General features: G+C 42.8%; 1 protein-coding gene and 1 long non-coding RNA gene across 2 annotated transcripts; one reads left to right on the top strand and one right to left on the bottom strand.

Moving 5' to 3' along the window:
* Positions 1–173: 173 nt before the first annotated feature.
* On the bottom strand, positions 174–23,019 carry Dbx (homeobox protein Dbx). The gene is made up of 4 exons (XM_017900660.1): positions 22,155–23,019; positions 18,061–18,270; positions 16,767–17,047; positions 174–565 (listed from the first exon to the last, which is right to left on the bottom strand). Exons 1-4 carry the CDS (start codon positions 23,017–23,019, stop codon positions 323–325), a joined length of 1,599 nt encoding a protein of 532 aa, XP_017756149.1. The 3' UTR covers positions 174–322.
* Positions 2,483–3,554, top strand: LOC108547937 (uncharacterized). The gene is made up of 3 exons (XR_001890236.1): positions 2,483–2,569; positions 2,643–3,078; positions 3,285–3,554. It is a non-coding gene; the product is annotated as an uncharacterized LOC108547937 (long non-coding RNA).
* Positions 23,020–24,716: the final 1,697 nt, after the last annotated feature.

Below are 24,716 nucleotides of genomic sequence, written 5' to 3'. Positions count from 1 at the left end.
TGAAATACCAAATAATTATATATCATAGTGTCATGACCTCGCTTGATTAACATTTTTAAGTTTAATTATAACCTTAGGTCAAACTTTATAGAAATCTCCTGCAAATCCCAAATCTATAATGAACCATCATTATTCCAACGAACAGACACATTTTGATTACAATGTAGGCGGGAATGAAATTTCGTTTGAATTTCATCGGATGATTTTTCCATCCGCTTCCGTTTGCCGCCTGCTAATTGTTCCTTATGAATCCTGAGTCGTGAGCCAGGGCTGCGTTCCATCAAACGAACACGTTCTCATCAGGATTTTTGCTAGAATTTCATCACGTGACATTGATCTCTTCATCTTCTTCATTCTCTGTTTGTTCTTCTGGTCGTTGAGGACTCGTCAAAGGACTCACATCGCTCAAGTCCATCCTCGGTTTGTCACCATCAGCATCGCTTAAATCAGGATTCGGATTGTTCTTGTTCGGTAATGTTTGCTCACGAGAACCACCGGTTGCTAATAGTTCCCTCTCTTTACTATTTCTCCACTTCATTCGTCGATTTTGAAACCAAATTTTTACCTGTAAGCAATAATTCGAAATATGTTCACCTTGGATAATAATATAATCTGAGTAGTGATATAACATTTGAATGACAGAAAATGTGATTGATGATTGATCGAATAGTATTGAATCAGTAGAGATAATTTTAGTAAACTGTATAATTATTTTAAAATTACATTAATGGAAAGGTTATCCATAATTAATTTAATAAATATATTCAATACATTTTTTTATGAAATAGAAAGGAATTTATTTCAATTGTATCGAAGTTTTAATACTCGCTATCCCTCGATATTCAACGAGCACTAAATAAAAATTAGACTGAAAAATGAAATATTTCCTATTCTGTTAATCTAAATACTACATTTATTTAAAATGACTCCCCAAAACCATTTAAATTCGTAAACAATCATCGAGCCATCACATATGTATATGTATATACTAACACTTCTTTCTACTTTTATAAACGTTCACGCGTTAACCTTTGAAATGAGTATCAAAAGAGGGCGCGGCGTCATTTTCATATATTAAAGACCTTGTATTACTGAACCGTTGAACAGACCAACGTCAAACGCACATGAACTCTGAAAATTTTCCGCACCCTTACCCTTCCCATCCCTTTTCCAGCCAGCTTTACCTCTCCTTCGCGCCACCCTTCATTTCTCCAGCCTGTTCCTGTTCGCCACTTTATTATAGCCTTAAGCCACGTCGAAGCGTTGACCCCGGACCGCGGATTGATTTACCTAAACTGCTTTTCGAATTTTCATTGGTCGGCACCCTGTGTATAGGTGTTTCTGAGTTTGGTATGTGGATGCATTTGACACTTTGCCGGACCTTGAAGGTTCTCTTCGATTTGCCTTTAGGGCTTGCCAACAAGGCGTTGAACCGTGTATAAAATCGACTCCACAACTTTCATCTCTCCTCCTTCTCGAAGAGATTGTGTACAGAAATTTTCGTTTCAATTTTCCAGTATGTTTTGATAGTTGGATTTGATTGAAATTTTGATTTTGTGAGATATATATCTCATGTAAAGTAAATGAAATGATGTTGGAACGACTATTAACTTTAGACGTCATTCGAGATTACGCTGTTAAAAGTGGAAGAAAAATCACTAAGTCATTAAAAGCTACCGAACGATTTATGAAGAAGATTTAAGCAGATTTCTCAGAATCGTTAAAAAAATTAAAAAATTATACATGTATATGACGATGATTTAAAGAATATATAATCATTCGAGGTTATTCGAAATCTAAATACTAAAAATAGTACAAACGTATGTAGATATATTCAAAAGTATTGTAAACATTTTTTTGTGAGGCATGCATAATGATGAATTAGCTTCTAAACCAAGTTTCAACGATATTTTAAAATTAAAACAATACAAATTTTGAAAGGTACGCAAATTAATTTTATAATTAATTTTATCGTAGCGATTTCATTGTACTGATTATGAAAACTCGTTGTCGTCAACATTCCCGTAATTTATAATCGTTATTTCACATGATACTATACTACGTATGACTTTACACGGTATTAACAACTTTCGAAATCTGTTCAACAACGTTATCTGCGCGTGACATCCACTGCGTTATTATTAATACTGCTTGGCCCCGGAGCTAGGGAGGAAGGGAGGGCGAGAAATTGATAAAAAAGTTTATTATTCTTTAATATCTCGTCGAACATTTTATGGAACTTCGTTCACGAACGTGTTGCGTGCACCTGACATGTTGAAATGCGAACGAACTTGATGCGTCAATACGCCTTTCTTGTTATTTTTTGTTTTTTCAACATTTTTTTCAATAGTCTTTTTTTTTCATAGTTGAAACGCAGGTGAAGTTTATACTAATAGTAGATTTTATGTTGGTAACGAGCTCATTCCGATAGTTTCGCCTGTGCTTGCAATCGATCACTTCTAGATTGGATATCAATCACGTGTATACTCACAGGCAAGGACGTTATTCTAGGGATTTTTGTGCAAGAATTTTATATAGATGCAGTAACTGCAACGTAACCTATACTTTGGTAAGTATTGACAAAATAAAAACAATAGGTTCTTTCAACTTGAGAATAGAAGCTAATTAATCTATTGTTGCAGGTTACTATTTGAAGAAATTTATTATTAAACAAAAAATAGGATAATCGAAGTAATCAAATGTGAAGTTGAGATTATATAAAACGTAGAAGATAAAAAGAATTTGACGGAAACACGAGGTAGAGGTGACAGATTAAACGTATATATACAGTGTAGGCGGGAAAATTACATGGATCTGCTAGAGATTAATTTACCCAAATTGTTTTCGTATTTTCATTTGTTGAGGTGTGTGCGTTTGACACGATGGAGAACCCTAACGATTCGACACGTTAATACGCTCTTTCGTAGTAGGGTAAACCAGCGTTGTATTCGCAATACGGCAGCTGACCCATCTTTGTTGTAAAAATGCCATTGCACGATCCCTATGTAATTGCACTCTCGACGCGGTTTGTCAACAGGAAAAATGTGATTTACAGAATACTTGGTGGATAATTTGAAGGTAACAAATTTTTATTTCGTTCACTGACAGTGACGTTTCGATACGATGTATAAAAATTTTGTTTAAAAATTTCGCTTTCACGTAGTTCCATTTTCAGCTCGATTAATTAAATGATTTATAATTGATACTTCGTTGTCCATTTAAATTAAATCTTCGTCCATATTCAGAAAATATACACGTTGATGGAATTGCCTTTTTTTTCGCAGGGAAGTGTAAATCCGGGAAATCGGACAAGCGGATAAAATAAACGCTCGAGTGTTCAGCCGTTTAAAAGGCAAAAATCCCTCGAAATCCGATGCTTCTGGCGAACGAAAGAGATTAGAGGAGGGTTAATATCAAGCTCAAGACGTTGCTCGCTTAGGGGTGAACACTCCATCCGAGGATGCTCGAAAATCAAAACCGGAGGGGATCGTTTCGGCGTATGTATATATATACATACATACATATAAAAGAAACTCATTCGAACATTTCAAATTCTAAACACACTACTTCATCTTGTAATAAACGATATTTGAAACATTTTCCGGTTTGTTTTAATTTTTATCTACTACTATTTAGTTTTATAACGAGTTTTAAATCGATCGAAAAAAATTATATCGAATATTTTTAGGAAAGATCGTGAAGAAAACAGAATACTTATCCCGCATTAATTGCGTGTATATGATATCAGAACGAAGAGGAAACGATCGAGATTTGTGCGAGTTTCAGCGACCGGAAATTGTGGAATGCATTCCAGGGAAATCAAGGGATTTGTACTTCCGCACTCCCCTTCCAGCGATCCTTCTTCTTCTTTTCGTTTTACGTTTTGCAAGTGGCGACGGTGATTGATTGTCCCGTCAGCGGCAGACAGGTTCGGGAACTGTATAACAAAAGTAACAAAGCGGTTCTCCGTTCGGTGTGAAAGACGCGAGGCTTTTCGGAAAGGTTGAATCATTTCGTTGTTCACGCTTTTCATTTGTTGTATCCACGTATCGCGCTACGCCCTAGCTTTTGATCATTTTTATAAATCCCGCTCTACCGGAGATAATTATCCTGCCCTATCTCGATAACTTTGACAATCGGTGTATCCAATTTTAATGATTGTCGTTACTATTAATGCTCGTAATTGTTATTTCAATAACAAAACTGCGATAATTCAAATCATAATCAATGATCATTGAAATAGCCACGTTCGATGCGATAATTACACCAATCGCTTGACCAACCGCGTTTCAGTTCACCCTCGCCATTCTCTCTCCGAACCGCGTTTGATCGTTAACTTATTGGCTGTAGCCACACACTCATGCGTTCCTTTCATTCATCCCTCTAAATCCTTAACCATCCCCGTCTCGATTAAACATGTCGATAGCACGAGCCAAGGAAGCAACGCGATCCGTGGTGCCAAGATCGCCATAAAGTTTCTCCCCGGTTTCTCCTTCTCCTCCATTAAATCATATCCGCGGTCCGAGACCGTCGCGAGAATCTATAAGGAGAATAACTCTAGCCTGGGGATCGCTATTAAAAAAGAAGCCGGAAATGTTTCACACGGGCCGCGCTAAGGATCAGCTCGTACGAAAGGATCGGGCATAACGGCGACATCCGAAACGCGTTCTATAGAGTGGGTAATCGTTAAACGATTGGCTGCAGTCAGCCTGCCGGTCTCTCCTTTCGCCAACCACCCTCTAACTCGTTCCCTCCGCCGTTGCCTGAAAGTTCTCCTCTGTTCGACTCCCTTCCTTGCGCCCACGCGACCGCCCTTACTTCCGCCTCTGCCCACCCCAAGCTTTTGCCCCCACCTCCAGGACCATGGCCACCCCCTAGTTCTGGCACCCTCTTTATCTCCCTACGATTCACCCCCCTCTGTCCTGCGTATATACGCACATCTATATCTATATGCATATATATATACACACATATATGTATGTGTATACCTATGTATCTCTATGTATGTATGTATGTATCTGTATATATGTATATACATATATATTATATTATGTATGTAAGTGGCTATGTGTGTGTGTGTGTGTGTGAACGCGCGCGTGTGGTGTGTGTATATATACATATATATACAGGGTACGAAAGGTAGTTCCGTACGTGGTGGTGGCGCCATCTGGCGCAGTTTAATAAAAGACGATCGATTATGACGTCGGCCTCAGAACTACCCCTCAGTCTCGCTCGCTCCACGATCCTCTTGCTCGCCACCCTGTCTTCCTCCTATCCGCCCCTCTTTTCTTCCCCTCTTTCTCGATACTCCTTCTGTGTATAATCTCTTCTCCCCTCGTCACTCTGTCCTCCTCTATCTATACCCCTCTCGATAGCCTCACCCTGTGCATCGTTCTTTCCTTCTCGTTCTTCTTCTTCGTTCTCCTTTCGACTCACAGCCCCGATCGCCTTCCTCCTTCTTTCTCTCTTTCTCTCTCTTTCTCTCTCTCCCTCTCTCTCGCTCTTCATTGGAGGGTAGCAGGTTCTCTCTCTCTAATCGCGTGCACCAGAGGGAGAGTGCACCACTCCCTCCAACTTGGTCGCGCTTCCAGGTCGTTTCGCGGCGGTGGGGCGAGAAGATCGAAGGGCACAGAGGCGGAGAAAAGGGGCGAGAAGCGGGCACGAACAGGGTGCCGGACGAGACTCCTCTTTTTTTCGGGGGTAGGGGGTCGGTGCGGTCAGCGGAGGGACGAGTGGGTGAAACGTAGAAAAAAGGAGAAAAAGAGGAGGAAGAGGTACGGCACAAAGCTGCCGGGGCGCGATTCTGCGGCCGAAGGGTTGGCTGATGTATGGAAAGGAAGTCGGCACTTAATGGAGGGGAGGGAATCGGCCCTCCGGATTTATCGGCGGACCACGTTCCATCGGTGATGCTTTAATTGAGCTCGCCACCCGCTGATAAACGATAGTGTTAATTCGTTTATCCTTGAATCTATGCCTCGTTTAATTAGTCCTTTTTCTTCGCGCGCGCAATCATAATAATAATTCTTAGGAAACGTGGCGATTAAACAATTAGACGTCATAGGTTTTTAACCCTCTCGCTGCGGCTGTGTAATAAAGCGCGTTGTACTTTTATTCCCTTACATGTGTATTTTTTTAAATATTTTTCAACATATTTGTCGTGAGCTACGAAGGTTATAAAAATGAGACGAAACAATATTCTTTCATCTTTCTTTTTCGGTATTATTAATTGCGTAACTTTTTGAAAGAAAACTGTATAAATATCCCGTGGTATTATTCGCCATTTAATAGATGATTACGTTAATGAAAGAAGGTAAATCTCTCATTTTCTATATACAAGATAATTTAATTATCGGTGAGATGGAGAGTCTTTCTATTTATATTGGGAGGTTGCCAGATTTTATGGACATGATCTGGCAATTTTCATGGAAAGGGGTTGCAAAAGGGAACGTATCTGGGAATCAATGTCGACCGTGGCGGCTTTTACTTGGGGCACGAGCTGCGAATTTGGAATTCGTCTGCGTGCCAATGGTATAACGCGTTACAGCTGTGAGTGGCTACAACCTGGCACGAATGGGAAGTGATATTTCCGGGCGAAATGTCGTGCCAGCGATACCAAACGCATTCAATCGTGACATGTGAAGATGTTTGAAGCCCGATTTAAAGGATATGTGACAGGGAGGATCAAACGATCGACCTGATATTTTGCAGATACTTTTAACGCGATGGAAGCAGTTCGCAGAATACTACACTATTCTACTTACTCTAGAATCTCGATCGATTACCAAGGTATCTCTGTATCGGTCAGGAGACTAATAAGGTACTAAAACAGCGTGTCAACATTTTCGTTAATTTTTTTATCCTTATATGGATGAATTTTTTTATACTTTAACATCAAAGAACAATCAAAGGCGATCGAATTATTCCATAGGAATTATTATATAAGAACCAACGGTATCAAGAAGGAACGGTGAGAAGCGAGAGAGTCTATCGAAATTCTGTTCGATCTTCGGCTTATCGGTCGCGAGGCGGACATCGTGGCTCGGTGGAAAGTGATTAAAGTTGATTCACAAAAGGATGAATCTATATGCATACCGGGGTATTGTATATTCATGGTTTCTTAGTTCGTCTGGCGTCGGGGTAGCGGCGCTTTCTCAAAGTAAAATCCATAATGCATGAAGGTCCGCGGGCTAAGCCGAACAGCTTAAGCTGTAAGATATTGCACGACGTTATATTCATGTTATGCCCTGTAAGAGGCGGCCTTTGTTTTTAATATCCAACGCAGATTGTACCGCTGCAAGTTTAGGGTAACGTTATGACCAACTTCCGCTGTGTCTCGCTCAACTTTCATCCCATCCGGAAACGCGCGAGGAAAAGATCAACCACGTTTCGCAAAATATGAGAAAGTGGAACAGAGAGAATCTCGTTTAATGGTCCATTGCGATTTCTGAATCTGTCACATGCCGATACCCTGATTAAACACTTACTCTCTTCGGAATCATCATCAACGTTCTCAAAACTGAAAGGTGATTTAAAGAATCTCGTATCAAATATGTTCTGATAGATAGCTGGCGTGATTTAATTTTATAAAGTAACGAAACGAATTAGATAGCTACGTAGAATGTTCTTCATCGATTGGGGAAGCGCAGAGACAAACGACCGAGATCGTGTAACGTTTTCTGATCGGGGTAGAAGATTGACTACTGGGTAAATAGTAGGATGGTCCTCCAACAGAGAACAGTGACCGATTGTTCTAGGGAAAGGTTGTTCAAAGTAAACTCGATCCAGAGGCTGTCCTAATGGCTACAAATTGATTTGACCGACGGAATCCGGGAAACTCTATATTCGGCTGAAATGCAAGCCTAATGGTCGATCTATCTAACGTGTCAGTGTCAGTTTCATGGGAAAGAGCAAGCTGCCTCCCTTTTGCTCGTGGATCCCGTCGAGTATCGAGACGTAAGCATACTTATGCAAGAACTAATTCATTTTTAACCCTTAAAAGCTCTCCTAGCAAAGTTTCATGCCATGAGAATTTAATTTTAATCTTATTAAATAAAATGTGTCGGTAATACTAATTTTATGAGCATTTATCGACGTTCTTAGGACGTGTCGAATAAAAGCGCTAAATATCGTGAAGCGCAATGAATACATTTGAGAAAAATACTTTGGTAATTTACTCTTTCCTTCCAGCCTTCGGATACCTATGTATCCCTATAATCTTGTTTCGAAATATCATACCACGAGCCAGCTCGAATATAATCTTTACAAAAATAAGGAGATCCGTGACGAGCAATTCGAGAAAGTAGAACAATATCGACAAGGGACTATCGTTTTTAATCAAATTTAAAATGGAAGGCTAAAGGCACGGAAGGAGGAACTTCTTTCCGTGAAGACTAAATAGGCTGTCAGCAGCACCGAATGCGAGCCATTCTTCGCGCGACCTTTATAATTCGCTAAATCTTCAAGACGTCTCGATCATCGGAGTAGTAGCCCTCTCATTTTGGAGATAAAGAAATGGAAAAGATCGAAGAACGGAGGGTGCGTTTTAATTTAGCACTCCCCGCGATTTCGCAGAAGGCGTTGTCCGCTCTGAAATCTTGAATTAACGCGATGTTCTCAGCTTTCCATCATCTCCGTCGTCCTCGCGATTGTTCGCTCAACGAAACGGATTAACAACGTCGAGTTCCCGATGAAACTTCGAAGTACGCCGCTCGCGGTTCGATTTCGAATATTCGTGATAAAATCAAGACCACGAAGGCGTATCGTCGCGATTAATAATTACCCAATGGTTACATCGCGAATTAATACCGGCTACGTGACTCTGACAGGCATGGTGCCTTGTAAGGAAGAAGAACCGTCACGGTGCTGTCGGTTTTGATTATTAAAAAGATAACAAGCCCTCCGGTCCCTTTCTTTACTTCTTCCTGCGCTTCCGCCCGTCCGACGGAAACGTCTTGAGCACAAAAGTGGCTGGCTGCTCTTAATTCCGGTTAATTTAAGGCCGACGCGTTGATGAATCCTGCCCAGGGGCGATACGGACGGTTTTGACGTGATGCTGTACCAACAGGCTCCCTCTTCGTCACGACATCGAAACTCTTTTACCCATTACTCTATGATGGATTTGACAAATTTCGGCATCGCAATTCCACTCGAACGATGAACAGTAGGTTAATAAAATTGGATAACACTGCATTTTAATTAGTCCATCGAGGGAGAAAATGTATAGAAAATGGCAGTCTTCGAGACAGAGGATACCTGATACCTCTGATATTATCTCGAGTTGTCCTTCATTTGCGATTACGCGATAAAATTAATCGAATGTTTGAGATACGATGATACTGGATCGTTGTTATGCGACAAGTGGGCGAAGATTAATTGGTTCATTCGTTTGGAGATTAATTGCAATGTTATTCGCAGGTACTTGCGGTATAACGTTCGAGATTTCTTTCTAGGTAAGAACGAGCTTAAGATACAAGAATTAAGTCACCCTCGTCCGCAAAAATGCAGAAACGGCGAATTAAGATTGACGTGGTATATGAAAACGCGAAGAAGTGGTGGGAGGTAAGTTCTTAAGTATTTAATTTTTCTATAAAAAGCCACGCGATAGATGGACGTTTTCCCGTCGTTAAAGGAATCGAGAGGAACAAAGACGCGGGTACGGCCGAAGAGAAGGGTGAGTTCGCCTCACCATCACTAATTACTTTAGTCATCCCCCTTTAACCCTCGACGTCCCTCTTAAACCCACCCTCGTTATAAACTGTAGTGAAGACTCGAACCTGAGTGAAACGGCACCTTGCCTTCTCTTCTCTCTATTCTCATCCCTCCTTTCCCCTCGCCGCTCCTCAAAGTACAGACTACCCCTTGGAAAAGCTTTATTATTATCATCCACCCGTACACCGCAAGTCTTTAATTAAATCTCACGAAAGATTCATAAAACCGATATGATTACAAATACGATAAAGAAACTTAATCCGAAAAGAAGCGTACAACGGGATTTTTTGACTCTTACTTGTCTCTTTCCGAAGCTCCATTTTCTTCGAGTTATGTTTAATTGTTTATAGATATAACGTTTTGAAGAAACCTCTGCGGTTCTTTTCTTCTTTCTAATATATCACGTTTCAGCGAACGGCGTTTCAGCTTTAATCGAGGATAAATTTCGTTCGGATTTAATTGATAATTAATAAATTATTTAAAGAACTGTCGTTAGAGAAGTACCTCGTTAGAAGAAATCACGAAATTCGGCATCTGGCGTTCACAGCTGAGCATTATTAAGAGAAACAGAAAAGAGGAACTCCAGAGGGAAGAGAAAGCCATCATCGGACAATAATCGCTTTTATGAGTGTTCGTGTGGTGAACCGTGATATTAGATAGCAGCCAAGTGCGCACAGGCATGCTCCTCAAATCGCACAACACTCAACATACCCACTCCAGCAACTTGGATATTGTTCTTTCTTTCCTGCCGTTCAGTCTGCTACGTGCCGATAGAAACATTAACGGCTAACATACGTCTGATCGTTAACAAGGGGAAATTTCACATTTCTAACTCGAATTATCTAAAATTCCTTATAACCTTCGAAAGTAAGTATATACCTAACTTGTATCTCCTTTCTCTTGATCGAAAGAAAACGTTACCGCGTGGTATCGATGCAACCGATTTCCTCGATAAACAAAACTGTCAGAGGGGTTCTGCTGACCGATGACTTTTCATTCCTTTAACCGTTTTATTACGACAGCTCGTGAAATCGCGTTCGATATGCGGGAGCCGGTACTCGTAAAAGAAGAGAGCTTCTTGAACTCCCATGGTGGTAGAACCAATTGTTCCACTGCCAACTAGAAAAGGAAAAGGAGAAGAGAAAGAAGGAGAAGCAGACGAACGTAAAGAAAACGAGGAAAGAGAGAGGAACTCTTTGTATGCGGATTCGCAAGAACCGTCAATTTACTCCGACTGCAGAGTACCGGTTGGCTCTTGCACGTGTACGTATACGTGTCTCTCTTGTGCGTGAACAAATTTCTCTGCACGTGTATGCGTGGTCCTTAGATTTTCTCGTAAAACCACGGCCAGAGTGGGCTTCAACCAATGGCAGTGGAGGCATGGCGCTCGAGGTGTGAATTATACATGAGAATATATCCTTCCGTGCCCTTTCTCTCCTTCTGCGTCCTCTTTCTTCTACACCCAACCTCATCTCTCTCTATTCGGCCTTTTGCTAACCAATGGTTATCTCTTACCCTTATTTGCGCCTCATCTACATACGGCCATATGCTCGTGGCTATGCGAAATGTATCGTCCTAACGTCGCTATGCGGCATATATAAAGGGAACATCTTTCGGGTGATAAAAGATCGGCGAATGTGAAGGAAACCGGACATATTTTTTCAGCTGATCAAGCGAAACTGGTTTGAATAGAGGAGCTTAATTACAACCGGTTAATAGGAACGACCAGAAGATCGCGGCCCTCTTTTTATTCCCTTCTTCCGTAATAGGCGAGAAGACGCAAAAATTACGATTGATTACCATAATCGAGCCAACCCGTTCGAGTTTCTTACGTTACATTTTTGCAAACGCTACTCCGATAACAGACTTTTAATTACCCTTATCGTCATTACGTTTTTGTCACGCGCTATCGCATGATGTTACTATCTGAACGTTATCGTCGCACATACCAAATTCCGAAGTTATTATACATATTACAGAGTCACGCTGATACGGATTCTCTTTACGCAGCAATGGACGTACCAACGGTACCCAATCCGCGGTCCAATTCGACCCAATTTCACCAGGGTTAACTTAAATTGCACTGAAGCGCAAATAGGTCAATGAACTCCGTAGCGCGACGAAAGTCAAATTTCCGTTCAGAGGGAACAAACAGCTTCGGTACGACGAGCAACGTCAAATGTACAGGAACAAGTTGCATTTACAAAGCGGAGAATCGGCAACCGGAGCTGCCCCGTTTGTAATAAACTTTCCACGATGAAGCGACGATCGTGGAAATAATATCATGGCGCCGGGAAGCGGATTCTACGTCGACAGAATTGAAGATGGCGGTTAGGAAACAAAATTAGCGAAAACATCGCCGCACGCATCCCCGGGTATTCGAGTGGATCGGCAAACTACACTCATGAAATCAAATGAAACTAACTTACAGTGCCATTTTCTGGGCATCGTTTAGTTTCATTAGCGTCGCCACAGCGGACCCAGCCTGCTAGCGACGGCGACGCGGCGTCGGTGTGCTGCACACGATCCAACGTGTAGGTATACGTGTGCAGCTAATGAACTGGCATCGCCCGATTAACCCCAAACCGGGGGTATTATATGCTTCTAGCACCATGTGCACCTACGCCACGGCTCTTTCTCCTATGTACACCGACGACGCGACGCGATGATACCTCGCGTGATCACCTCCGTCCATGATCGTCTCATGGAACTTTAAACTTCGCTGTTTTCAGATTAGGTTCGGATAGTGGAGAACCGCGTAAGTCGCTGATCGCTTTGTTTCTACTTCTTCTGCCACTTCTATCAAAATAAATCGTACACCAATGTACTTGGTCTTTTGCTTCTTCGCGACTTTCGTTATTCGTTTCGTTTTGACGAATCCCGCGTTAACTTGGCGTTGAGTAATCGCTTAGAAATAAGAAAGAAAAATTGATTTACAAGGAATGTATGTAAAACTGATAGCTCGATCCTTTGTTGGAACAAGAATGCTTAATTACGCTGTCCAATGTGTATAATTATAATTGGTCACCAAAATTTTAAAATAAGTCGTCAAACAGTATTCTTGCATTTTTATAGAAAGTTCTTTATCTGTCACGAATTTCCTACACCGTGTCGTATTTTGTAGGCTTTTCTGAAGAGAACATCGTGGAATAAAATTGCCGAAACAGTTTTCAATACGATTAGATCAAAAAAGTATTTGTTGCTAACGTGTACACAGTGTTTTACCGCCACGCAGTCATAGCTCGCTGTTCTAGCCTCGACAGTGTCATAGCTATGAAAGAGTCTACGAAAAAAAGAAGTATAATGCATTCTTTACAGAGAACAAAATAAACAATATTCTTGAATTTACAAAGATGTTATTTATTCATTGGGTTAACCAGCTTTTGCGATTTTTATACCGTCCAAATCCTAAACAATCAATACTACATTAATTATTAATAAAGCTATTATTACTGAAAATGAACTGTTAAAATTAATAGTAAATACTGTTTACGTATAATTGCTTTGTATATCTTTTGTATATCTAAAGGATATATTGTATATCTTTTTACGCTATTATAAAAGTAGCAAAGGATTAAAAAAGAAATATTGTCTGAAATATGCAGCAAAATATGATATATAATAAGAATCTTGTTAATAAACTCAATATGCAATTGTACTACAATTATGAAAGTTTATAAATTAATCACAGAAATAAAGTAATTTGATCATTTTTCATTGCCCGAATTAATTTATTCGAATTTATCATGAGCATATAACCAGAGTTAGTAACCAATTTGAACGAACCAATCCGATTCAAGTTACTTAGATCTTCGATCAGAGCCATCTATAATTTTGGACCCAACGCTTCAAAAAGTAATAGGAATATAGAATGAGCAAGGAGATCATTTAAACCTCGTGACAAAGACAGCAAGTGATTAGAAAAGGACAGAGGTGCTGGCCCGAGGAAAATTAACAAATTACTCGATTTCTACGATTAATTTATGAACTTTTATAACTGCATCGCAAAGCTGGATGTTTGGGCAACATTCTTATGCAACTTTTGCTCATAATTTGGTGCTATTTAATTTGTTATTATTAATTACTTGACGGCGTCTCCAGCATTTTACAACAATGGTTGGCACGATTGTCCGTCAAAATAATTAATTATGAACAAAACTAGAAGTAAAATACGAACAAAAATAATATGAGTATATACTCAAGGATATTGTTTTTATATTATGTGCAAGTAATTTATAAATTAATTGCACAGAAAATTATAATTAATGAAAAATCTATAATATTACTGACATCAGTTCGAATACTCCGGGGAATAATTATTCGTAATTAATTAATTAGGAAGAAATTAATATCGAAAGTTATATTAGAAAGTTCGTAAAGGATACGGCTTTGCAATGCAATTACAAAAGTCCATAAATTAATCTCAGAAATTGAGTAATTCATTAATTTTCTAATGCCGAATGAAAATTTAAGAAACAGCAATTGGCGCCACCTATAATTTTACATTGGAAACTTATGTTCTGGTGGCGTCATCCATAAGTTTTAACTGGAACACAAGGTTCCAGTGTAAAACCATAGGTGGCGCTAACTGCTGTTTCTTAAATTTTCATTCGGCATTAGAAAATTAATGAATTACTCAATTTCTAAGATTAATTTATGGACTTTTATAATTGCATTGCAAAGCCGCGTTCTTTACGAACTTTCTAATATAACTTTCAATATCAATTTCTTCCTAATTAATTAATTACGAATAATTATTCCCCGCAGTGTTCGAACTGATGTCGGTAATATTATTGGTTTTTCATTAATTATAATTTTCTGTGCAATTAATTTATAAATTACATGCACACATTATAAAAACAATATCCTTGGGTATATTTTCATATTATTTTTGTTCATATTTTACTTCTAGTTTTGTTCATAATTAATTATTTTCACGGACAATCGTGCTGATCATTGTTGTAGAATGCCGGACGCCGTCAAGTAATTAATAATAACAAATTAAATAGCATCAAATTATGAGTAAAAGTTGCATTGGAATGTTGCCCAAAGATTCAGCTTTGCGATGCAGTTATAAAAGTTCATAAATTAATCATAGAAATAGAGTAATTTGTTAATTTTCCAAATGTCAGCACATCTGTCCTTGTCACGAGGTTTAGACGACCTTCTTGCTCATTCTATGTTCCTATTACTTTTCGAAGCGTTTGGTCCAAAATCATAGATGGCGCTGATCGGAATAAAAGCTTCCAGCCAAAAATCATAAATGGCGTTAAGGGAGCCGGAGCACAAACTTCCAGCAAAGAAACATAGATGGCGCTGATTTTATTTAAATCGGTTACTAACTCTGGTTATGTGCTCCTGATACATTTGAATAAATTAATTCGAGCAATGAAAAATGATCAAATTACTTTATTCCTGTGATTGATTTATAAATTTTTATAACTGTATCACAAAACTGGAGCTGTATGCAACATTCCTATACAATTGTCGTACATAATTCGATGGCTGATTAGTTTGTTATTAATATTTATTTTATGGCGGTCCGCATTTCGTAATAATAACTGGCATGATTTTTCGTTAAAATATTTAATTAAGAGTAAAATTAGAAGTAAAATATGAACAAAAATTATACGTGAACATACCCAATGATATTGTTCATCTAATGCGTTCATATAATTGATAAATTAATCGTACAAAAAATAGCAATTAATTACAAAGTATTACTATCTTCGACAATAATTCAAACATTCCGCGCTGTAATTACTATTAATTAATTAATTAACAAGGAAATTTATTTCCAAAATTATATTAAAATGTTCTTTAAGGGTGCATTTTAGGGTCTTCACATGCATGCTACAATGGATATTTCCGATTAAAATTCGTGTTAAACAGTGTTATGGTAGCAATAAGAGTGGCGATAGGGTTCATAAAAGAAGGAATCGCTGTTTCGATGCTTGTATTAGGGTGACGCTATAAACGCCGCACGATTGTTGGAATCGCTTTCTAATTACTTTGCCGCTAATGACTCGGAAAAGTGTGAAATAGGTTTAATGGGAAATAACGGGTGAGATCGAAATGTTAATGTGAAGAGTTCGAATAATTCGTTAAGTTGGCGCGCGTTTCAATTTTTCATTCATTCAATTCTATGTTTCCACGGTAGTCGAATTTCTGTAAGTTTATGGGTGTACATGGTAAAGTTTATAGGTTCACATAACGGCTATAGGTGGATGTAGTCGGCACGTGAGAGTTCGTTCGACGAAACCAGAGCATTAGTCTCTATCAATTCGGTGAATGGAGCGAAGGGTGGGAGGGTGCAGCTCCGTTGCTGAATTAAATGCTCCGTTGGGAACAGAGGGTTTCGTACTTCGTTAAAGCGACAATTAGTGCCCTAATAAGGTCATTAAGCACCATATATTCTGCGGCAACGTTCCTTCCTTCCTTCTCCGTACGGATTAATTTCTTGATTATGCGTTTGGCTATTAGCGAGAATCTAGTGACATAGTTCGCCACGTTAATTAAATGCCGACCTAACGACATCGAGGACATCGGCGAATATGTATCGCGATTTACAAATTGTCTTCGTTAAAAAGAAAAAGCTAGACATTTTATAGAGCTTCAACTCGAAAATCGTTATATCAATTTCGCCGATTAAATACGAATTTTACGAATAAATTAGCTCTTTAGGAGTCGATTATGATTGTTCGTCGTGAGATCGACTAGCAAAGAAATATTCGCTTGGATAGTTAGATTAGCAAACTAGTTCGCTATTAAGATCATTAAACGCGGCATTAAGCATCGCGTTACCCATTCATGTGGCTGCGAAGGCAACCGCTTGATCATGACAAGCCTATGCACATCATAATACACGCAAGTTTACCTGAATATGGCAGAATTGATGCCATTATCTCGTATAATCATTATTACTCACCAAGTCGTTCGTGATCAGCGTTCTGACTTATTAACGAGCCTGGTTCTCTCGGTATTTCGATCGACCGTTCAAAAATGGTCACATACTTTTAATTCGCGGTATCGACGATGTTAACGCTATACTTTCTTACCTGGGAATCCTTCAGACCGAGCTTCTCAGCCAGCTTCTTGCGGTCCGGCTTGCTGATGTACTTCTGTATCTGAAACCTCTTCTCGAGGCCACGTCTTTGAAGGTCCGAGAAAACCGCCCTTCTCATCATTCCTCGACGTGGCTTTCCACGAGCGTTCGTCGCCCATGGAAATACCAGGCCAGTGCTCGTGAAATCGCCCAGCCCACCTTGAATCGCACCTGGAAACGCTGTCCCGCCACCTGGGGCACCGGGATGATGACCTCCAGTTCCGGAACCGGCAACTATCGATTAAGCATGTTTTTACATCGAGGAAGACCGCTTTGCGAGGGTCAATGAAATCATCCTATGAACCGGTAACGCGACATATTCGAACGATATTTAAACGATAAGACTATGTAACTAAATTGCAATCCGATGTGGAATCAGAGTTCACGCTTGAAATTTTGTATAATCGTTACATCTGCGATTCCATCCGACGATAAAACACCACCGCTGGATAATCTCGAAATAATATTTCACGGAATATTTTATACCGGTTTTCCGTGTATTTTTACCGCCACGAAAAAATCGGAGTAGAAAAATTGGGAGATTCGACTTGGAGACACGTGCCGATTGGTATCGAGATAGACGCGTGCTTCTTTTTCCGCTGGCGCGGAAACCACTCTATCAGCATTCGGAAAAATGTCGATAGCGAAAATTTATTGCTCGTACATCAAAGGCCAGGCCTCGATAGTAATTGAATCAAAGTCATCTAATAACGAACGGGCAATTGAATCTCCAGATCGTATCTGTACAATATTGCCAAGCTGAGCATGACAGTATTATCTGCGCCGATGATATTTGCACGCACTTGTTGCATGCGTGCATTTTGCTTGTGGCGGTGCATGTACATAATATGGTAGTGCTTTCACTGCACTTCATATGCACTCCATGTCCCATACGAGCCTACCTATAACAAGATATTCGATAAACCCGTGCCCGTGCACGTGCCCGCGTTTATACGCTTTGGCGCCATGTGCGGAAGTTTCGGTTTTAAATGTTCATCGAGATTATGTTTCCGCCCCGCGTCCAGCTTGTTTATTAACTTTTTCCCGAGAATAAATATAATAACGGCGAACTTTTTCACCGACGATGTATCACCGCGTTCTCCCCGTCCGTTTTACCCCATTTTTCACGAATATCCGCGATGGATTAATTATGAGAACAATCCCGACGACGCGAAGGATGGTAGTAAAAATTTGAGATCGTTCTTCGAGATTCGTTTCGGCGAATTGGAAAAGACAAGAGCGTTTACCTGTCAAGTATGGTCCTCTGTAGAATAATTGTTGCAACGTGTGGTGCGCATTTGGGGGTAAATGACGCTGTGGCGGCTGATGACTGGGCCTGTGATACGGATGATAAGCTGCCGGTCTGGCGATCGGTTTCGCTATGTTGTAATTCGCAGAATTTTGTAAATTCTGCAGAAACGCCGGTATCGCTTCCGGTGACAGTCGTTGGAAATCCTCTGCACAAGTATGAAATATTTTATGGGTGAATAAAGAACTCGTTGCGCGAAAAACATCGAGCGAACATTGGCAAGCTTGCATGTTCTTTCGAACGAGTACGAATTTGAACAAATTTTGCATAGACAGATCGGATAGACCGGTTCAATTTGAGACGTTTGACTGAACGCGAGGCTAATAAGAACGTGATTTTTATGGTCGAATTCCCATTGAAACGCCCAAGGTCCCGGACCTTCGCACGACAGAATGCTCGAGTCGTTGTACTCCTTGCGATGCATAATTCGAGCTGACACCCCCGACTAAACCCTCCTCAACAGCTCCAGGCGAAGCCCAACCTCTTGTTGACGCACGCTTCAACACCTCCGGTATAAATACTCGTATATTTGGTACGCGAGAAGGGTTTGTATATATTTCAAACCATAGACAATCGCGATACGTAATCTTTGGAGACTATTTCTATCTTTTAGAGAAAAATACGCTACTGGAAAATTCGTCTACCGTATGAACCGTGACCCACTATTAAAAATAAACAAGTAGTCGATAAACCGCAACGTACCCCGGAAAAGGTGTACTCGAATCATCTATACGTATGCCTAAGAGGGTCGGTGGTCCAATGTGTTTGTAACATATTTTTTTTTCAGTCATCGCCACGCCCAATTTGACGGAGTAAAAAAGGAAAAAAGAAAACAAGGGGGAAGAGGAGAAGAGAAGGCGACGTGTTTGAAAATAATAAAATAATGGAGCCACGGTCCCCGCGTACGTTTCACGACGACCAAGAAGCCAGAATCGAACGGAGAAAGAGAGGTTTGCCTTGCGTTCCAGCCAGACAATGCTTTAACAATGGCCCATACACGACGTCCTATTGTGCCGGTGTACCCCATAAAATACTCATCGCCTTTTATCGTTGTTTTCCTAGCCAGCCAATAAGAGGAGCTGCCTGCCAGGATCGCAAGCCCTGGCCAACTAATAACGGCTTAACCTCCAACGGAAACATTGAATGGGAATCGTTTTTTAAGCTGCTCCACCTCCTTCGAACTACTCCCTTCGCGAATACTATCTCCGTCCCATTCAATCCCGTCTCCGTTGCTCCGCGATGATTCGAATCGAGAAGATTAAATCTCCAAAGCCTGTCGAGGATATCCAGAACAGCTCGCGCACTGTTGTTACAGTTGTAGAGCTGTGCTCTTTTTTTTCCCTCTATTCTTTTTAATGCCCTGGCTTAAGGACCCTCCCTTCGTTCTAACCCCGGACTCGAACCACCGCGCAACCGAGCTACAACATATCGGTGGTTATTCTTTGGGATTAGGGCATTTGATGCATTATTAAGTAGACACCGCTGCAGGTTTCCCCGTGAATGGGGAGTTCGGCGATTTATGCACGGCAGGAAACGACGTGTTTCGTGGTTCGTGGTAATAGAGGGACGATGTTTGCCTTAGCGCATGGTTAGCGAGCTGACGTGCCATGACGGCTTATTACGTCTGACGTGCTAACTCGATCGAGAGTTCAAGACACGATGGATTCCAGACAGTGGCCTAGGTGGAGGGAATTTAAACCGCGTTTTTCCACGCGATGACAGTCACAGACCATTGGTCGGGCGGAAAGGTAAATTAACAGTTAACGCTGCCGTGATTCCCGAATCGAGAGCGTCGAAAGCTGTTCGCGGTATTTGAAAAGCACGCGACTCGCGTCCATCCAAAGGCCCCTAACAGCTATTCCTCTCGCAACGTCGACGCGTTATTTTCAGAGAGCCGGGGAAAAAGGAAATGAAAAGGAAGGAAAATAATAAAACGTTACGAGGTACACGCATTTCGCCATCCATCTACACGAGTCCCCCCCGTCGTGTCACGCTCGATATCGAAAAATATCAATAATAGCGACAAACAACAACGAGAAACAGGCGGCGATGGAGGAGGGCGGGGGTGGTGGTGGAAGAGGTGGAGGTGGTGGAGAAGAGCAGGGGGACGAATGAAAGCGTGGCACCCCGAAGAGAGACGGGACTACGGCGCGTTGCAGCGCCGAAAGAGAGAAAAACGAGAAGAGAGCGAAAGAGTGCGAGGACCTGGTAAATCGCACAACGATTGGCGAAAATGCTATTCGAAATTTAACGTCGCTCTCCCGTCAAACGCCCATCCACTCCAGACCGTGCGAGCCCCGCCGCTACCCCCAACCACCCTAACTCCACGTTGCCACGGCATTCGTTCGCGTCCGTCGATGAATTTCGAGTTTGTTGCCAATCACTTTTTCGCGCAATTATTTCACAACATTTCGACATGACGTACAAACCAAGCGGACCGAACGATAGTACCACCGGTTACGGGGGGTAGGGGGGACTGGGACCAGAAGAGGGGGCGGAAGGGGTTGGGAAGAGGGGAGAAGAGGGTGGCTGTTGGGATGAGTTGCATCAAGAGGGGTTTCGGGGGAGAGGGACAGCTCATGGATGCTGGAGGGTCTATCGGAGGCGATGGATTCACGCAAGAGAGGCAAGGGGGTCGGCAGGGGGTCGCAGGGGGTGGGAGTGGGAGGGAAGGAAGGGATGTAACACATGCACGTGGCACGGTCAATGCATCCGCTATCCGACAAATGCATGAAACCCCACCCCGTATTTCGAGCGCACCAAATTTCCCCGGCTACTCTTCTCTATCTCGCCAACGTTGCGTTCTCCTCTTCTACCGGCGCATGCATACAATCCGCCAATGTTAAATGCAACATTTGCCTCTCCACCTATCTACCTTCCTCCCGTCCCCCCTTCTGATGAACCGTCTCTCGCTTCTCTCTTTTGTGTCCGTCTCGTTCTCTCTTTTCGATTCCCTACCTGTTTCTATCCCGTTCCCGAGCTCCGCGCCGTTTATGTATTTATCGTATGTGCATGAACTTTATCGACTCGTGTCAATCACTCGTTAGTGGTAGGGAAGGGAGGAGGGAGCAGTGGGAGGGAAAAAAGAACGATGGGGATGCAAGAGATCGTATGGTTGATGTACACCGAAGTGGTTCGGATACGTGATGTATTTTTCTCGTTTTCCTCTCCCGGTACCCTTGTCTTCCCTTTTCTTCGCCCGGAAGGGAGGAACGGTTTCGGGATAAGAAGCAACGAAAATCGGAAGTGTAATCGTCGACGAAGCTAGCGAGGTAAGCGAAAAGATGAGCGGGTGATATAGCGACGTTTAAACGGAACGATTATGACACCCCGGTCAAGCTATAAATCGAGTCGTTCGATAATAGGCCGGTCAATTTCGCGATGGCGTTCACGGAATTACTGTGAATAAGGAAACGCGATAAGAGGCGAGGTAATACATCATTGGATACTGCTGCTTGTCTAATATTATAGGCACCAATCGTAAGGGCTTAATATTGGGGTGAAGGTAAGTGGCGGACCAGCTGACGTCCTGCTCCACCCTGCACGCACGCTGCGACTCGTCTTGAGGGTGTGCGGATGAGATTTAGGGACCGACGACAGAAGTCTGCCAGCGACACTGATTTGTGGTGAGCTTTGTTTCAACACTCTAAATGCCGGGGGACGAATAAGATTCTTTTGACACGCTCGTCAATCCGAAACCTATCTACTCAGCTTAATCGCTGTGACCGATGACTCTGCGAAACATAATTAGAAACGAGAGTATCGTAACCAGCTAGTTCGCTCCACCTCGCGTAAAGATTATCATCGAGCAACGAAGATTTAAAGTTACTTGCGTACAATTTATTCCCTTTTGAACGATAGTCCACTATTCGATTGAAAATTATTTCGTCGGAAAGCCTTGCCGTCTCCGACCAAGCTGTCTACTTTCGAACCGCATCTAACGATCGCGAATTACTAAAACTACCCCTTAAACCTAGGTAGAACTGACCACGAACGATAAACGCGCGCGAGACCTCATGTTAGAACAATTACCCGAATGCGGTCGCCTGTCATGATTGCCGCCGAGTATAGCGTTGACGCTGAACTTGAGCTGCGGCTTCTCCTTCTGGATGGTCCTGCATGCGGGTCCTAAGCACTGCTCGTCGCCGCAGGTCGTTCTCTCACCTATCCTGTCGACGACACGCTTGACCGCCACCTCTCTCTCCCCTTGAATCGTCATCTCATTGAACGTGTGCATGACGTTTCTGCATCCAAGGTCGTACTGGCCATCCGGCTGTAATGCCGTCACGCGTTCGCCGCTCAGAATTCCCTCGTCCTTTTCCCTCTCGCCTTGAAGTCCTCCGTCCATCTCGATACCGGTCGGATCCTCGTCGACGTTCGAGTTGCACGAATCCACCGCCGAACCCGATCGGTTCTCGATCCTCTCGTTACAAAGCCTCTCCATCGCGCAGAGACGATCTACGATTACGTGTCCGTCGATTCTCTCGTTGTCAACGTCTACGTACGTGATCTGACTCCTCTCCATGCCATCCTTCTCCTGCAGAATGTGCATACGATCGTTCTGTCGGTCGATCCTCCCGGACGATCCTCTTTGCTCGTCTCTGCAGTCGATCATCGGATTCCCTCGATCCGTACCACGTGTACCGACCGACGATCGTTGATCCAGCTGATCTTGATTCGCGCTCGACGGCGACACCTTCTCTCTGGAGATCCTCAAGTTTGCCTCGCATTCCCGTTCCCGTTGCCTCGCTACCAGACTAGCCGCCCAGTTCAAGGTCAAACTGGTTAGATCGGCACCGGGCGACGCCTTGCTCTGGAGCAAGTTCTCCATCAAAAAGGGCGAGGTCATTGCACTTTGTTGCAGATTTTTCAGCATCGCCGCTGACGAAGGGAACATATCACGGCCCCTTGGCTTTCGCACCCCGTCACTGTGGCTCCCACCGATTTCTTCCTCTCTACCTCGATCACGGGACTCTATCGTTCCTCTCGCGATACTCGCTAGTCAGAGCACGTGTTAAAGGTATTTGAGTCGTTTAGAGCACAAATACCGTTCATCCGATCTTTCCATCTGTTCTCCTCTTCTCACTCGACATGACGTCTATACATATCGCACGTATGATACATGGAAAATAACAATTACCGAACGGCTATCTGTTTAGCAAGGACCTCGGGTACCGTTTTACACTGATTACTTCTCGTTCGAATGCTAGGAAACAGAAGACGCCGACAAGAATCAGCAAGCAAGATCTCCGTGTTCTACTCGTCTCTTCAAGCAGTGGCAAACGATATCGATACTAGCGATGTCTCGAGATCTACATTACACGCATCTTCGTCAAGTTTCTGTGAGAACGAGCCAGGAGAGATGGAACGAACTTTACTGTACCGTTCCTCGATCCATTTGTACGTTTCTTCGAGTGGAGCACGCCGGCGATCGATTTCTCAATCGATGCACGCTATCACGGAGAATTGCATGGTCTCACTTAAAGTCACAAAGTCGTTCATAAACGGTACGCGGGTCATTTCGCGTAGCGCGCAAGGAAGCAGCCGCACGAAACTGTCACAAAAGCGGTGTTACGTCGTGGAGGAACGTGCGATTTCGGCAGCGGAATGTCAACTGACGTGCATGCTAGCACAGAGACAGCTCGAAAGAGGGATAGAGAGAGAGAAGGGGTGCCCGGAGTGTGGCAGCGCAACGTGAGAGCGTGCAACCCTCGAATGAAAGCCGACAAAGGCATATAGCTAGCTCTCTTGCCCCCTCCCGGTGTGCCGGGATTCTCGAAACAGCCCCCTTTAACGTATAGGCAGTGGCTTATGTGTACATAGAACGGGGTAGAGGGAGGAAGGAGTGTGTTACTCTGTACCCTTGCCCCCTCTCGACACCGTTCCACCCCTTCGAGAAGCCAGCGTGCACCCGCCCTTCCCCTTTCCCTCTTAGGTGAGATAATACAGACTATAAGCCGAGCAATTCGGGGTTTGGCTCGCTCGGTAATGCCGTAATAAAATCATACTCCCATCAAACGGCGCTGCGCGCACCCCCTTTAAAGGTAACGGAAGGGAGACGAAGGCGGGAAGGGACGGAGCCGAGAAAGCAGGGATGGAGTGGGAAGGCCGCGGTGAACGGTAGAGCAGGGGTGGCTCGCCAAGTGGCAAGGGTGGAAAAAAGCTAGGAGATTCGCATTCCTTTGGTCCTAACGATTGGATTTTATTTGACGAAGCGGACCAACGGTCCGTCCAATCGGCTGCTTCGAGGGTAGTCCATAGCCACGCCTACTCACCCCTCTGACTACAGCCTGTTTTCTCTCTCTCCTTCCCTCTTTCTTTCACCCCGTTCTTACTCCCTCTTGCTCGCTCTCACCCTCTGTGTCCTTCTTCTCGCCCCTTTTAGATACGCGCGCACACAAGCGTAGCCACTCTTCCCGCGTCCTTTTCGCTCTTATATTCGTTCGGTTTAGCCGGCAAACCGAAGGTAGGGGTTGCCGAGCGGTTCTCTCTACACCCTTATCAACATTATTATCTCTCACTACGATCGACGCTGTGTGGGTGTACGTGCGCCGTTTTGTCGGTGTGGTTAGGTACCGCGGCGCGTCTATTGCC

Source organism: Eufriesea mexicana, unplaced genomic scaffold (genome assembly GCF_001483705.2).
Source record: "Eufriesea mexicana isolate 0111107269 unplaced genomic scaffold, ASM148370v2 scaffold1312, whole genome shotgun sequence".
Classification (NCBI taxonomy): domain Eukaryota; kingdom Metazoa; phylum Arthropoda; class Insecta; order Hymenoptera; family Apidae; genus Eufriesea; species Eufriesea mexicana.
The sequence above is the reverse complement of the archived record's forward strand: the minus strand, read 5'-3'. Positions and strand labels throughout refer to the sequence as shown.